At 43.6% G+C, this 15,611-nt stretch overlaps 1 protein-coding gene across 1 annotated transcript; it reads left to right on the top strand.

The window, feature by feature from the left end:
* The first annotated feature begins 464 nt into the window (after positions 1-464).
* Positions 465-14,284, top strand: LOC138658423 (zinc finger protein 84-like). The gene is made up of 2 exons (XM_069745841.1): positions 465-658; positions 13,108-14,284. The coding sequence occupies exons 1-2, from the start codon at positions 469-471 to the stop codon at positions 14,124-14,126; spliced, it is 1,209 nt and encodes a 402-aa protein (XP_069601942.1). The 5' UTR covers positions 465-468; the 3' UTR covers positions 14,127-14,284.
* The last annotated feature ends 1,327 nt before the right edge of the window (positions 14,285-15,611 follow it).

The following is a 15,611-nucleotide window of genomic DNA, read 5'->3' on the forward strand; positions in this document are numbered from 1 at the left end:
CAATCTGCATTAAAAACCGCGATAAATCCGCAGTAAAAACCGCAGCGGTTTTGCACTGCGGATTTATCAAATCCGCTGCGGAAAAATCCACAGCGGATTTTTCTACGTGTGCACATAGCCTAACACCATCTGTAAAAAAGCTGAAGGTGATACAATGGCCCTCACAGTCCCCTGATCTGAGCATCATTGAAAAACTGTGGCGAGACCTCAATATAGCAGAGGATGCAAGACGACCCAGGAATCTCACAGACCTGGAGGAATTCTCCAAGGAAGAATGGATGAAAATCCCTCAAACAAGAATTGAAAGACTCTCATCTGGCTACAAAAAGCGTTTACAAGCTGTGATACTTGCAAAGGGGGCGCTACTAGGTACTGACCATGCAGGGTGCACAAACTTTAGCATTTTCTCATTTTCCTTTTTTTAAATATATAGTATTCTGTCACTGTGTATTTCCTATAGATGAACTCATGGAAAGAAATCCACCAGAGAGATGTCCTCGTCCTCTGTATCTCCAGGACTGTCCAGAGGAGAATCACAACATCCTGGAGGAACATCAGGTAGACGGCGCTGAGCCCTGTACCAGATCTGTATATGGGGCGACATTTCAGCCGTGTGTGAGTGACGGGAAGGAGGAGATTCCAGTAGATGTTTCCACAGGTATGTAATAATGACCGGCATGTGATGATGATGACCGGTGTGTGATATCATGTAAATGTTCCGGTGCAGTGAGGCTTTGTCCGCTGTCCACATCACAGCAGAAACATCCGGTGATGGCGCACCTGCTCCAGTACAGAGTCTGGTGGTGCACTGATGAATAATGGGGCCATCTTCACACCTTCTTAGAAAGCACATTTTTAATTTTCCTGATGATACCTTTTTTAATATTACTTCCATCATTTACTTATATATTTTCTTACACAAGCCCCTTGCTGCCATATAAACGACTTGAGCTTGTGATTCAGACAGAACCTCCACCGGAAGATTCCCGATATAGAGGCAGATGGAGGCACAGTGGACGCCATCTGTCCTATGATCTGACAGTGTCTATCTTTTTAGGCTTGCATAAAAGCACGGTCGACCAGTGTTGTGCACCTCTGAAAAGAAGGACACCACTGATCTGAGTCCACAGTAACTCTGCTGCCTCATTATAGTGAATGGCTCTCTCGGGGATGTCATCTGAATCACATATTCTTAGATTTAAATTGAAACCCCGATGTAAGTGCTCAGCGTAGAGCCTCACAGGAGAAATGCAATTACCTCAAAATGCCACCAATAAAAGCTTCTACTCAGCCTACAAAAAACAAGTCCCCACTCGGATTCCTCATTTGTTAACAGAAATAGTGGGGGTATCCACATTACTTGTAGCACAAAGGCTCTGGAAAAGTGACGTGGCTCCCACCAACAGAAATCCAGCAAAAACTGTGCATCCAAATACCTTCTCCTGAGCCCCACAGTGTGTCTAAACCACAGATAATATCCACATGTTTGGCATTAGTGTAGCGAGGAGAGCCCAATTAATTTACAGGGTGCCTATCTTCAGGATCACGAGCTGGGCATAACGTATGAACACTACAATGTACTGGGCACCATAATGTACGGCACTATAATGTAGTGTAATTTTCAAAATGGGGATAATTGAGGCAGATTATCTTCTGCCACTTAGGGGCTCTGTATATGGAGTCCTCAAACTATTCTACGAAAATTTGTTCTCAAAGAGTCAACTAGCGCTTCTTCCCTCCCGAGTCTCGCCATGCGGCTAAGCAGTACTGTACAGCCACATAAGGGGTATTGGCACGTTCAGCAGAAATTGAGTAACAAATTATGTGGTCATTTTTACCCTTTTTCCCTTGTACAAATGAAAAATTTGGGGCCAAAACAACATTTGGAGGGGGAGAATTCATTTTTAACCCCTTCAAGACCTTGGAGTTTTTTTGTTTTTGCGTTTGTTTTTTTGTTTCTTGTCTTCCCAGAGCCATAACTTTTTTGTATTTTTTTTGGTCAATATGTCCATGTGTGAGGGCTTGTTATTTGCAAGATGAGTTTTACTTTTGAACTACATCATTGGTTTTACCATTATGTGTACTGGAAAACGGGAAAAAAAATACAAAGTGCGGTGAAATTTCAAATAATTGCAATTCACCAATTGATTTTTGGATTTTCTTTTTTAGCATGTTCCCTAAATGCTAAAACTGCCCCGCCACTATGATTCTCCTGGTCATTACGAGTTTGCAGACACCAAACATGTCTAGGTTCTTTTTTATTTAAATGGTGAAAAAATGGTGAAAAAAAATCTAAAGATTGCAATAAAATATACCGTATATACTCGAGTATAAGCCGAGATTTTAAGCCCATTTTTTGGGGCTGAAAGTCTCCCTCTCGGCTTATGCTCGAGTCATACCCGGGGGTTGGCAGGGGAGGGGGGTGTAATTATACTCACCTGCTCCCTGCGCGGTCCCTGCACGTCCCTGCTTCTTCCAGCGCTGCGGCTTCTTCCTGTACTGAGCGGTCACATGGTACCGCTCATTACAGAAATGACTATGCGGCTCCACCTCCCATAGAGGTGGAGCCGCATATTAATTACTGTATGAGCGGTAACGGTGATCACTCAATACAGGAAGAAGATGCAGTGGTGGAAGAAGCAGGGACACAGCGCTAGGAGCAGGTAAGTATACGGGAAGGGGGAGCGCAGCGCTGCGCGATATTTACCGCTCCTCGTTCCGGTGCGGCTCCGTCTTCAGCATCCTCTGGCTGACGCTCAGGTCAGAGGGCGCGGTGACGTAGTCAGTGCACGCCCTCTGCTGAGCGTCAGTGCCGAAGACGGAGCCGCACGAGGAGCAGGTAAATATTGCCAGTGCCGGGGTCCTGAGCAACGGAGAGGTGAGTATGTGATTTTTTTTTTTTTTATGGCAGCAAAAGCAAATGGGGAAAGTGACTGTACGGAGCATCTTATGGGGCCATAACACTTGTGCAGCACTATATGGGGCAAGTGGCTGTATGGAGCATCTTATGGGGCCATAACACTTGTGCAGCACTATATGGGGTAAGTGACTGTACGGAGCATCTTATGGGGCCATAACGCTTGTGCAGCATTATATGGGGCAAGTGGCTGTACGGAGCATCTTATGGGGCCATAACACTTGTGCAGCACTATATGGGGTAAGTGACTGTACGGAGCATCTTATGGGGCCATAACGCTTGTGTAGCACCATATGGGGCAAGTGACTGTACGGAGCATCTTATGGGGCCATAACGCTTGTGCAGCACTATATGGGGCAAGTGGCTGTGCGGAGCATCTTATGGGGCCATACTTGTGCAGCATTATATGGGGCAAGTGGCTGTACGGAGCATCTTATGGGGCCATAACACTTGTGCAGCACTATATGGGGCAAGTGGCTGTACGGAGCATCTTATGGGGCCATAACGCTTGTGCAGCACTATATGGGGCAAGTGACTGTACGGAGCATCTTATGGGGCCATAACACTTGTGCAGCACTATATGGGGCAAGTGACTGTACGGAGCATCTTATGGGGCCATAACGCTTGTGCAGCACTATATGGGGCAAGTGGCTGTACGGAGCATCTTATGGGGCCATAACACTTGTGCAGCACTATATGGGGCAAGTGACTGTACGGAGCATCTTATGGGGCCATAACGCTTGTGCAGCACTATATGGGGCAAGTGGCTGTACGGAGCATCTTATGGGGCCATAACACTTGTGCAGCATTATATGGGGCAAGTGGCTGTACGGAGCATCTTATGGGGCCATAACATAACCAGGGATTCAAGCTTCAGGAGGCTAATTTGCATATTCCAGGTGCCTTCTGGGAGAAGCGAAGTCTCCCTAAGCTAGAAGATCGTTGGGTACAGCCGGGACCAGCTGCTTCGAAAGCATCACCAAACCAGGGATTCAAGCTTCAGGAGGCTAATTTGCATATTCCAGGTGCCTTCTGGGAGAAGCGAAGTCTCCCTAAGCTAGAAGATCGTTGGGTACAGCCGGGACCAGCTGCTTCGAAAGCATCACCAAACCAGGGATTCAAGCTTCAGGAGGCTAATTTGCATATTCCAGGTGCCTTCTGGGAGAAGCGAAGTCTCCCTAAGCTAGAAGATCGTTGGGTACAGCCGGGACCAGCTGCTTCGAAAGCATCACCAAACCAGGGATTCAAGCTTCAGGAGGCTAATTTGCATATTCCAGGTGCCTTCTGGGAGAAGCGAAGTCTCCCTAAGCTAGAAGATCGTTGGGTACAGCCGGGACCAGCTGCTTCGAAAGCATCACCAAACCGCGCGCCGTAAGAATTTTTGCCTGTAGGACATTATTGCAAGAGAGCTTGGCTGAGTAGATTACACAAGAAGGAAAACACACAGCAAGTCAGCAGGATCTAGGAGCAACATGGCAGATGTGACAACCTACATGGTGAGCTGCAGCATGTGCTACATGTTCACAGATCGACCAGAAGAAGAATCCAATTTCACCTGTCAGAAGTGTAGACTAGTGGCCCTTTTAGAAGAAAAGGTGCGGGGTTTGGAAGAAAGAATAGCAACTTTGAAACTCATCAAAGAGAATGAAGACTTTCTAGACAGAACAGAAGCATCTCTACTGGTCACAGAAGGTGCAAAAAGTGTCAGAGAACCTCCAAAAGCAGATGAGTGGAAGCATGTGACCAAAAGAAGCAAGAAGACCATGGAGAAATCACCAACCACACAACTGAAGAACCGATATCAAATCTTTGTAGAGGATGAAGATGGCACACCTAAGAATGAAGCAATACCAGCAAGCAAAAAAGAAAAGGGCACACAGCAACAAGTGACAGCAAAAAGTACAGCCAAGAAGCAACGAAGAGTGGTGGTGGTGGGAGACTCACTACTGAGAGGCACAGAAGCAGCCATCTGCAGACCGGACATAACTGCAAGAGAAGTATGCTGCCTTCCAGGTGCGATGATCAAGGATGTGACCGATAGGATACCAAAGCTCTTCAGCTCCAAGGACGTCCACCCATTTCTTCTGATACATGTTGGCACCAATGACACGGCAAGGAAGGACCTACCGACAATCTGCAAGGACTTTGAAGAGTTGGGGAAGAAAGTAAAGGAACTGGATGCACAGGTAGTTTTTTCTTCTATCCTTCCAGTAGATGGGCATGGCACCAGGAGATGGAACAGGATCCTTGATGCAAACAACTGGCTAAGACGATGGTGCAGACAACAAGGATTTGGATTCCTGGACCACGGTGTGAATTACTGGTATGATGGACTCCTCGCCAGAGACGGACTACACCTCAACAAACCTGGGAAACACACATTCGCCAGAAGACTCGCTACACTCATCAGGAGGGCGTTAAACTAGAAGAAGAGGGGACGGGAAGAAAAACATTAGACTCGAACAAAGACGACCCAGGAAAACATACTCAGAAGGGAGGTAAGAACATTTCTAAAACAATCCACAGTGAGGAGATTGGAACAAAACAAAATCCTCTAAACTGCATGCTCGCAAACGCCAGAAGCCTGACAAACAAGATGGAAGAACTAGAAGCAGAAATATCTACAGGTAACTTTGACATAGTGGGAATAACCGAGACATGGTTAGATGAAAGCTATGACTGGGCAGTTAACTTACCGGGTTACAGTCTGTTTAGAAAGGATCGTAAAAATCGGAGAGGAGGAGGGGTTTGTCTCTATGTAAAGTCTTGTCTAAAGTCCACTTTAAGGGAGGATATTAGCGAAGGGAATGAGGATGTCGAGTCCATATGGGTTGAAATTCATGGAGGGAAAAATGGTAACAAAATTCTCATTGGGGTCTGTTACAAACCCCCAAATATAACAGAAAGCATGGAAAGTCTACTTCTAAAGCAGATAGATGAAGCTGCAACCCATAATGAGGTCCTGGTTATGGGGGACTTTAACTACCCGGATATTAACTGGGAAACAGAAACCTGTGAAACCCATAAAGGCAACAGGTTTCTGCTAATAACCAAGAAAAATTATCTTTCACAATTGGTGCAGAATCCAACCAGAGGAGCAGCACTTTTAGACCTAATACTATCTAATAGACCTGACAGAATAACAAATCTGCAGGTGGTTGGGCATTTAGGAAATAGCGACCACAATATTGTGCAGTTTCACCTGTCTTTCACTAGGGGGACTTGTCAGGGAGTCACAAAAACATTGAACTTTAGGAAGGCAAAGTTTGAACAGCTTAGAGATGCCCTTAATCTGGTAGACTGGGACAATATCCTCAGAAATGAGAATACAGATAATAAATGGGAAATGTTTAAGAACATCCTAAATAGGCAGTGTAAGCGGTTTATACCTTGTGGGAATAAAAGGACTAGAAATAGGAAAAACCCAATGTGGCTAAACAAAGAAGTAAGACAGGCAATTAACAGTAAAAAGAAAGCATTTGCACTACTAAAGCAGGATGGCACCATTGAAGCTCTAAAAAACTATAGGGAGAAAAATACTTTATCTAAAAAACTAATTAAAGCTGCCAAAAAGGAAACAGAGAAGCACATTGCTAAGGAGAGTAAAACTAATCCCAAACTGTTCTTCAACTATATCAATAGTAAAAGAATAAAAACTGAAAATGTAGGCCCCTTAAAAAATAGTGAGGAAAGAATGGTTGTAGATGACGAGGAAAAAGCTAACATATTAAACACCTTCTTCTCCACGGTATTCACGGTGGAAAATGAAATGCTAGGTGAAATCCCAAGAAACAATGAAAACCCTATATTAAGGGTCACCAATCTAACCCAAGAAGAGGTGCGAAACCGGCTAAATAAGATTAAAATAGATAAATCTCCGGGTCCGGATGGCATACACCCACGAGTACTAAGAGAACTAAGTAATGTAATAGATAAACCATTATTTCTTATTTTTAGTGACTCTATAGCGACAGGGTCTGTTCCGCAGGACTGGCGCATAGCAAATGTGGTGCCAATATTCAAAAAGGGCTCTAAAAGTGAACCTGGAAATTATAGGCCAGTAAGTCTAACCTCTATTGTTGGTAAAATATTTGAAGGGTTTCTGAGGGATGTTATTCTGGATTATCTCAATGAGAATAACTGTTTAACTCCATATCAGCATGGGTTTATGAGAAATCGCTCCTGTCAAACCAATCTAATCAGTTTTTATGAAGAGGTAAGCTATAGACTGGACCACGGTGAGTCATTGGACGTGGTATATCTCGATTTTTCCAAAGCGTTTGATACCGTGCCGCACAAGAGGTTGGTACACAAAATGAGAATGCTTGGTCTGGGGGAAAATGTGTGTAAATGGGTTAGTAACTGGCTTAGTGATAGAAAGCAGAGGGTGGTTATAAATGGTATAGTCTCTAACTGGGTCGCTGTGACCAGTGGGGTACCGCAGGGGTCAGTATTGGGACCTGTTCTCTTCAACATATTCATTAATGATCTGGTAGAAGGTTTACACAGTAAAATATCAATATTTGCAGATGATACAAAACTATGTAAAGCAGTTAATACAAGAGAAGATAGTATTCTGCTACAGATGGATCTGGATAAGTTGGAAACTTGGGCTGAAAGGTGGCAGATGAGGTTTAACAATGATAAATGTAAGGTTATACACATGGGAAGAGGGAATCAATATCACCATTACACACTGAACGGGAAACCACTGGGTAAATCTGACAGGGAGAAGGACTTGGGGATCCTAGTTAATGATAAACTTACCTGGAGCAGCCAGTGCCAGGCAGCAGCTGCCAAGGCAAACAGGATCATGGGGTGCATTAAAAGAGGTCTGGATACACATGATAAGAGCATTATACTGCCTCTGTACAAATCCCTAGTTAGACCGCACATGGAGTACTGTGTCCAGTTTTGGGCACCGGTGCTCAGGAAGGATATAATGGAACTAGAGAGAGTACAAAGGAGGGCAACAAAATTAATAAAGGGGATGGGAGAACTACAATACCCAGATAGATTAGCTAAATTACGATTATTTAGTCTAGAAAAAAGACGACTGAGGGGCGATCTAATAACCATGTATAAGTATATAAGGGGACAATACAAATATCTCGCTGAGGATCTGTTTATACCAAGGAAGGTGACGGGCACAAGGGGGCATTCTTTGCGTCTGGAGGAGAGAAGGTTTTTCCACCAACATAGAAGAGGATTCTTTACTGTTAGGGCAGTGAGAATCTGGAATTGCTTGCCTGAGGAGGTGGTGATGGCGAACTCAGTCGAGGGGTTCAAGAGAGGCCTGGATGTCTTCCTGGAGCAGAACAATATTGTATCATACAATTATTAGGTTCTGTAGAAGGACGTAGATCTGGGTATTTATTATGATGGAATATAGGCTGAACTGGATGGACAAATGTCTTTTTTCGGCCTTACTAACTATGTTACTATGTTACTATGTTACTATGTTACTTGTGCAGCACTATATGGGGCAAGTGACTGTACGGAGCATCTTATGGGGCCATAACGCTTGTGCAGCACTATATGGGGCAAGTGACTGTACGGAGCATCTTATGGGGCCATAACGCTTGTGCAGCATTATATGGGGCAAGTGGCTGTACGGAGCATCTTATGGGGCCATAACATTTGTGCAGCACTATAATGGGGCAAGTGTCTGTACGGAGCATCTTATGGGGCCCTTATTACCCTTTATGCAGGATTATATGGGGCAAATGTGTCTATGGAGCATCTTTTGGGACCATCATGAACTGTATGGAGCATTATATGGGGCTCCTGATTCAATATGGATATTCAAAAACACTTAACCTTCTGATATCTCAATTCATTTTACTTTTATTGGTATCTATTTTTACTTTTGACATTTACCGGTAGCTGCTGCGTTTTCCACATTAGGCTTATACTCGAGTCATTAAGTTTTCCCATTTTTTTTGTGGCAAAATTAGGGGGGTCGGCTTATACTCGGGTCGGCTTATACTCGAGTATATATACGGTATATATATTGGGCTGGGTGAGGGTAGATACGATCTTTTTATCGCCCGTTATTGCATTATATTGCAATGTTGCAGGAACAAAAAAAAAACGTAATTCTGGGGTTCGATTTTTTAATCGTTACGCCGTTTATCAATCAGATCTATTATTTTTCTATTTTGATTCTGAACGCGGCGATACCAAATATGCTGTCTAATCTATGCCACCTGTCAGGACTCTGTTCTTGGGTCTCCTGGGACCAGGGGCTCCTTCCCTGTCCCTAACCATAATGACAGCCCTAGCTTCTGATGGTGAAGATGCAAGGGCCACGTACCTAGCCTTACCTCCTGAATCCGCCCTCAGTCCATACCCTTCTCCCCTCTTGCGTGGGTGGGGGTACTAGTGTACCATAATACAATAGCAAGTATAACAAGGTAATACCAACAAGGATAAAGGAAAATACCAAACATACAAATATACTCACACAACCAGAGGGATGCATCGGGGAGTGGAGGATGGGGTAAAACCAAAGTAGGAGAAGAAAAGGAATTATCACACACTGAAAACCAAGCGACAGTCACAGGTAAATCCACCAAACGTCTTCTCCAGTAACAACCACTAAAAACCTCCAGCCATGCAGCATAAGCCACCTCTGACAGTGAGTGCTATCCAGGACCCAGATTATATAGGGGATGGGAGTGGCTAACAGTGCGCAGCTGAGAGCCTAAATGCTCCAAGAGCGCTCAACAGAGCAGATTAACCCCTGCACTGCAAAGAGAAACTTACACCGTTTAATATGAAGGTGAAGTGCTTCTAATCAGTGGAGCAATAGGAGAAATCGGATGATACGGTCTTCTGGCTCCTCTCTGTCGTGGTAAACCCATGAAACCACACCTGACTTGTGCCATTAACAGTTTATAAGTGTTATTCACTTTACCCATCATCTATATATATATATATATATATATATATATATATATATATATATATATATATATCTATATCTAATATATAATTGCCTAGAATACTACTTCCTGCAATTTGTGCCAACTTCCGTGGCTTTGTCCGGAGCTAATGTCCGGAGCTAATGTCCGGAGCTAATGTCCGGAGATAAGTGACGTCAACAGTGTCCAGTGTCTGATTGGTTGCCGCCTGCTGCGAGCGACCAATCAGAAACGTGCCGTACTGTGACACACTCCGCCCGCCATTTTGGTGTGATTTTTGAATTTTTACCTCACAGCAAGTTTCTACTGCGTGGAGGCGGGCCCAGTGACGTTGCTTTTCAAGCTCCTGCCGAATTTCGTCAAAAAAATGATAATACCATTTACCAAAACTATATATATTTAGTTGTGAAGTGGTTCAGTGACATTTTCACACCAATTTTGAACTTTTGTTTGGTGTTTTCTCCATATACTGCCTATTATTTTTGTTCTTTCTTACTATTATTTATTAATTGTATTATTCTTACATTTGAATAAATAAAGTATATATGGATTCTAGACTCCCGATTCTTTAGAATCGGGCTGCCATCTAGTATATATATATATATATATATATATATATATATATATATATATATATATATATATTGTCAAGGGGTACTTCCGTTTTTCTGTCCCGGAAATCCCGCGTCGCTGATTGGTCTCGCCAGCTGCCTATGGTCGCAGCAGCCATGAATCAGCGACGGGCACAGTCCGATTAGTCCCTCCCTACTCCCCTGCAGTCAGTGCCCGGTGACCGCATACTCCCCTCCAGTCACCTCTCACACAGGGTTAATGCCATCGGTAACGGACCGCGTTATGCCACGGGTAACGCACTCCGTTACCGCTGCTATTAACCCTGTGTGTCCCTAACTTTTTACTATTGCTGCTGCCTATGGAGCATCAATAGTAATAAGATCTAATGTTAAAAATAATAAAAAAACAAAAAACCTGCTATAGTCACCCGCCGAGCTGCGCGCGGCCTCCGTCATCTTCCGTTCCCAGAGATGCATTGCGAAATTACCCAGAAGACTTAGCGGTATCGCAATGTATCCTGGAAACGCAAGATGGCGGCAGCCGCCCCCTCATCGCCTGCGCCAGAGGTTCGCTGGATTGGATCCCAGCAGGTGAGTATATAACTATTTTTTATTTTAATTATTTTTTTTTTAACAGGGATATGGTGCCCACACTGCTATATACTACGTGGGCTGTGTTATATACCGCGTGGCTGCTATATACTATGTGGCCAGTGTTAGATGCTATGTGGGCTGTGTTATGTACTGCGTGGGCTGTGCTATAACGTGGCCAGTGTTATATACTGCGTGTGCTGTGCTATATATTACATGGCCAGTGTTATATACTGCGTGGGCTGTGTTATATATTACGTGGCCAGTGTTATATACTGCGTGGGCTGTCTAATATACCGCATGACTGCTATATACTGTTAAGGGGAGAATGTATGGCATATGAAGATATACTGAAACCAAACTTATATGGACACTTTGCTTAATATTAGATTCATGTCACTTTAAGGTTGTCTGATCCACTGTTATAAGACTTAATTCTGTTTATTATTCCATCCCAGGATGTGCCAAGATATGCCAATGTCTAGATGGACTTTGTAATTTCACTAGTGTTATCAAGAGTAAATACACCTGTATGTAGGGAGATCAATTCCCAATAGACTGAAGATCAGTAGAATACGTGCATAGACAGATGCCAACCTGACCTAGAACAGGTCATTAGGTTGATAACGGTACGGAATAATCAATAAACAATATAATCAATCAAAAGTAACTTGTGATAGTTGTTATGTTAGAAAAATCCATGATGTAATGAGACTGCCCGATTACTCCTATAAAAGGAGGCCCTCTGCTAACGAATAAACTAGGCGAGAAGCATTTGATACATGATCTACTGTGTATTTTGTGTTCTTTCCTCCGTGCACGTATCTCTTTCAGAGACCCAATTTGGCAGCAGACAATTAAGGCTTCTTTCACACTAGCGTCAGAATCTCCCCGTCGCAATGTGTCGGGGAGAGATTCTGACGCTAGCGTTTAACGCATTGCACAATGGAGGCAGCGGATGCATTTCTCCGGCGCATCCGCTGCCCCATTGTAAGGTGCGGGGAGGTGGGGGCGGAGTTCCGGCCGCGCACGCGCGGTCGGAAAAAGCGGTCCGTCAGGAGCAAAAAACGTTACATGTAGCGTTTTTTGCTCCCGACGGTCCGCCAAACCACGACGCATTCGGATGCGACGTGTGGCAATCCGTCGCAAATGCGTCGTCAATACAAGTCTATGGGGAAAAAACGCATCCTGCAAGCACTTTTGCAGGATGCGTTTTTTCTGCAAAACGACGCATTGTGACGGATTGCAGAAAACGCTAGTGTGAAAGTAGCCTAAGACGGGTCGCACCCTAGTGTGACAGAATTAACAATACTACCTGGCCAGTGTTATATACTGCGTGTGCTGTGCTATAAAGTGGCCTGTGTTATATACTACGTGGCTGCTATATACTGCGTGGGCTGTGTTATATAGTACGTGGTCTGTTTTATATACTGTTTCGGCTGTGTTATATACTGCGTGGCCACTGTTATATATTGCGTGGCCTGTATTAACGCATCGGGTATTCTACAATATGTTTGTATATAGCAGCCACATAGTATATAGCACAGGCCACGTCGTATTTGTCTGCTATATACTACATGCCTCCTATATACTACGTGGCCTGTGCTATATACATACATACATATTCTAGAATACCCGATGCGTTTGAATCGGGCCACTATCTAGTTATGCTAATATTATGGCATGTAAAAAAAAACAAAGGTATACACTGGGATATAGACTGGCGTGCATGTAGCGTGTAAGCGCACGTTCACACTGGCCACTGTACAGGAAAAAAAAAAAAAAAGACAGAAACAATGATTGAATATCCTGAATTAAATAAATAACAATAGTGCATGAAAATAATATAGGTTACTTAGTTAACATGTTTTTTGATTAAAAAAAATGCAAAAACCATCCCACCACGTCACTGTGACCTTAGTTGGGACAGTCCTAACTCTAATATTAAAAACCTTACTGTTTGTCAAGTGGCATGTCGTTGTCTTCCTTATTACCGGTCTTTTCACCGACTTCTGTTTTTATTGTAAGCTTCATAAAATATATTTGAACTCTCTTTTGTGTTGTAGATTGGATGTGACTTTTTTCAATCTTTCATCCTCAGGAAATCCATGTGAGAATAACGGTTTATCACTGAATTGTAAAAAAGAAGATATCGGGAAGCACTCTAATGGAGAAAACCTCATTACCCTTCATGGACGTCCTGGACTTCACAGCACTTCACTTTCTTATAATCCCCCTAATCATGAGGAACCCTCTCCTGAGCAATCTCGCATTGTTACCATAATTCCAGGTGACGTGGATACAAGATTTCAGTGTGACGATCAATTTACTAAAAGCTCAGATTTTTTAACACAAAGAAAGCACAAAGGAGAGAAGCCATACTCCTGTCCAGAATGTGGGAAATGCTTTATAACTAAATCACAATTAGTTACACATGAGAGAAGTCACACAGGAGAGATGCCATATTCATGTTTAGAATGTGGGAAATGCTTTATATATAAAGGGAATCTTCTTATACATCAGAAAATTCACACAGGAGAGACTCCATATTCATGTTCAGAATGTGGGAAATTGTTTAGCCATCAATCACATCTTGTTAGACATCTGAGAATTCACACAGGAGAGAAACCATTTTCATGTTTAGAATGTGGAAAATGTTTTACAAATAAATCTGACCTTGTTAAACATGAGAGAACTCACACAGGAGAAAAGCCGTATTCATGTTCATTTTGTGAGAAATGCTTTACAGATAAATCAAATCTTGTGCAACATGAGAGAAGTCATAGTGAAGAAAAGCCATATTCATGTTCACAATGTGGGAAATCTTTTAAGCATAAATCATGGATTGTTAAACATGTGAGAATTCACACAGGAGAAAAGCTGTATTCATGTTCAGAATGTGAGAAGTGCTTTACAGATAAAGGGAGTCTTATTACACATCAGAGAATTCATACAGGAGTGAAGCCGTATTCATGTTCAGAATGTGGGAAATGCTTTACAGATAAATCAGGCCTTGTTAAACATGAGAGAACTCACACAGGAGAAAAGCCGTATTCATGTTCATTCTGTAAGAAATGCTTTACAATGAAATCAAGTCTTGTGAAACATGAGAAGTCATAGCGAAGAAAAGCCGTATTCAAGTTCAGAATGTGGGAAATCTTGTAAGTGTAAATCATGTCTTGTAAAATACGAGAGAGGGCATTCAGGAAATAAACTGTAATTGTTCTGTGTTTTTTAAATGTTAACAAACATTTCTCACCATAAATGAGTACACCCCTTTCATTTGTAAGATTTTAATTAATATCTGACTGAACACAAGAACAATTTCTAAAATTTTGCCAACACTGAGTTTCATAGAACTTTTTTTTTAATAACATAAAGTAAGACTAATAATATAAATTTTATTACAAAATCTTAAGTTTTACTTAAATTAGTTGATGCAAAAATGAGTGCATCCCAAAAGCTACATCTAGCATTTTGTATGGTTTCCATGATTTTTAAGCACAGCATGAAGTCTTTCTAGGCATGGAATGGACAAGTTGGTTGTATAATATATTATCTATCTTTTCTCTAGTCACCTTCCACAACACCCACTTCAGAGGTTGTCTTCCCCACCCTAATAGGGGACAGGAACACAAAGAGGTTAAATACCCCTCCCCTTCCTGCACCGCCAGCGTTTTCCTGTTCCCTATGGGGCATGAAGAGATTCTGAAGGGGCTGCCGAGGCCGGCGACCGGAGCTCCACTTACCAGAATAAGCCGGGCAGCTGGAGGTCGGGCGTTCCCTCCTCGAAAGCGCTGCTCCCGTCTCCTCTCTTCTGAGGGACTCGGGACCTTCCCTCCCCTCCTGCGCTCCCTTTGCTGAGTAATGCGGGGCGGTGATGTGCGTACCGGGGGCCTCCTGCAGCCCCCCGGTTTCCTCCTCTCTGGCTGCAGCGCTGGAGGTGGCGCGCGTCTCAGAGTCTGTAACCGGCCAATGGCTGGGTCACTTCCGGGTTAACGCGCGTCACTTCCGGTTCACTCAGGTGCATTCCACAATGGAGCACACGCCGACCGGCATGCTCAATGGCGTCCGAGCAGCAAACACGCCATGCAGGCAGCATTCTTGGGGGGCGTTCCAGTGGACCATACCCCAATCGGGCAACAGGGGGGAGGAGCACCATGACGCTGGGCCATCGATCCTACATAAGAGATCCGGGTAGCAAGGTAAGCTGTCTGACTGTTACACTACGTGACGGACATGGACGGTGACAGACCCCCCTGCTCTGCAGATGCCAGCGTCCCCCGTCCTACCAAAGTAAGTAGCAGGTGTCGGGCCCAGCTATGTATATATGTAGCTATATACCCCTAAGTGGCTTAGCAAACCCTCTTTCTCTCTCTTATAGGGAGAAAAGGTTTCTGATCCTAAGACGTCAAGCCGCAAATGTAAAGTGTGTACGGCCAAACTCCCATCAACATACGGGAAAAAGCTCTGCCAGCCCTGTACGGATGAGGTCCCCACCTTTAAACCAGAAAACAAAAAATACTATTTTAATTCTGAGGACATGGGTGACCTAATCCGTTTAGTAAGAGGCACCATGGGGGTAGAGGATGAAGAAGTTACACT

The sequence above is a fragment of the Ranitomeya imitator genome, chromosome 1 (assembly GCF_032444005.1).
Source record: "Ranitomeya imitator isolate aRanImi1 chromosome 1, aRanImi1.pri, whole genome shotgun sequence".
NCBI lineage: Eukaryota > Metazoa > Chordata > Amphibia > Anura > Dendrobatidae > Ranitomeya > Ranitomeya imitator.